The 1,402-nt window shown below is 31.8% G+C and overlaps 1 protein-coding gene across 1 annotated transcript in view; it reads right to left on the reverse strand.

Annotated features, from left to right (window-relative positions):
• DYNC2H1 (dynein, cytoplasmic 2, heavy chain 1) overlaps window positions 1–1,402 on the reverse strand; it is a 440,751-nt gene that overhangs the window by 421,034 nt on the left and 18,315 nt on the right. The window contains exons 2-3 of the mRNA XM_006887344.1: window positions 833–1,003; window positions 34–169 (exon numbers count right to left, since the gene is read on the reverse strand). Coding sequence (XP_006887406.1) covers window positions 34–169; window positions 833–1,003 — 307 coding nt within the window. The remainder of the gene's footprint in view (window positions 1–33; window positions 170–832; window positions 1,004–1,402) is intronic.

Consider the following 1,402-nt stretch of genomic DNA (forward strand, 5'->3'; position numbering starts at 1 on the left):
ATATTTTTATTATATATTTCTTTTATTATATACCTCGTGTATCATCCTCCTTAAATTTCATTTTTGATAAGTTCATGTCTGATCTTCGTAAAACTATGCCCAAGCCAGCCTCTAATTCACTCAAAAGATTTTGAAGTTTGGGATCAAAGTTTCTGCTCCATTCTTGGTCCTAAATAAAAACAGACAAGAACAAACATGATCAGTATCTTAACAGTATTTTAATAAAATTAACTTCCTAAAAGACTGTCTAAAGGACTAAATTCAAATTTTTTGCCTCATTCAAAAGCCTATCACTATGTCTGTTCCAAAGAAGCAGGGGGTTTTTAAAAATGGGTTGCCATCTGATAGTAAGAGATTCTCTTTGAAATTAAAATACTATATAATAGATAACAGCTAATAAGGGCTAATTTCTTTATCTTCTTCTAGTTTCTCTATCTGTCTCAAATCTTATTCTAAAATTAAGTTAAAATATTTTCATCAAAAACTAAAATACCATTAACAGTGAGTAAAATTATAAATATCCAGATGTCATTAACAATATGTAATAAGATGTTGTTGACTGTCATCAAGTTGAGTACGACTCATAGCAACTCTGTAAACAAAAGACCTAAACCCTCTTCTATAACTATTGCTATTGTTGTTTCTCTAAATTCATAGAGTTTCCAGAGGCATGTTTTTTTATGAAGTAGATGCCACTCCTGCTTCCAAGCCTGTCTTAATCTGGGAGCTACACTATACACTGTCCACCATGGGCATGTTTATATTTATTAAAATATTTGTTCAAATCCCTCAGGAAAAAATCATGTCCACACAACCATGTTAATTTACTCACCCTTAACAACATTGGTGCAAATATTTGTTTTACTGCTTGATAAAGTGAATTAATAGGTGATTCTAACATAGATGAAACAAGAATGTTATTATGTAGATTTTGGTCAGTAATAACTTCTGGTCGCAACTTGAAAAACACCAACACTTTATCCTTTGTATCACCAAAATCAATCTAAAATGATAAAATGAAGAATTATTAAGATTTTCTTTATAAATTTTAATGTTTGAAAGAAATGCTCCATTAAAATATTTTATCACTGTGATTATAATCCACAGAAAAAATTACTTCATAATATATGAATATTTAAAAATGTACCTCTGCTACTTAAGAATGTTATTAAGTATCGTCTAGTCAAGAACCAACTCATAAGCAATTCTCCAGTGGGTTTTCAGAGGTAGTAAAACTCATGGCTGACTGAGAAGAATGGGAATCCCAAAACACTTGATCGTTCTAATGCAAAACCTATACTTGGACCAGGAGGCAGTTGTCAGACCAGAGCAAGGGAACACTGCATGGTTCAAAATTGGGAAGGGTGTATGCCAGGGATGCATCCTGTCTCCATACCTTTTC

The sequence above is a fragment of the Elephantulus edwardii genome, unplaced genomic scaffold (genome assembly GCF_000299155.1).
Source record: "Elephantulus edwardii isolate Elephantulus edwardi_28Jun2011 unplaced genomic scaffold, EleEdw1.0 scaffold00056, whole genome shotgun sequence".
Classification (NCBI taxonomy): Eukaryota; Metazoa; Chordata; class Mammalia; order Macroscelidea; family Macroscelididae; genus Elephantulus; species Elephantulus edwardii.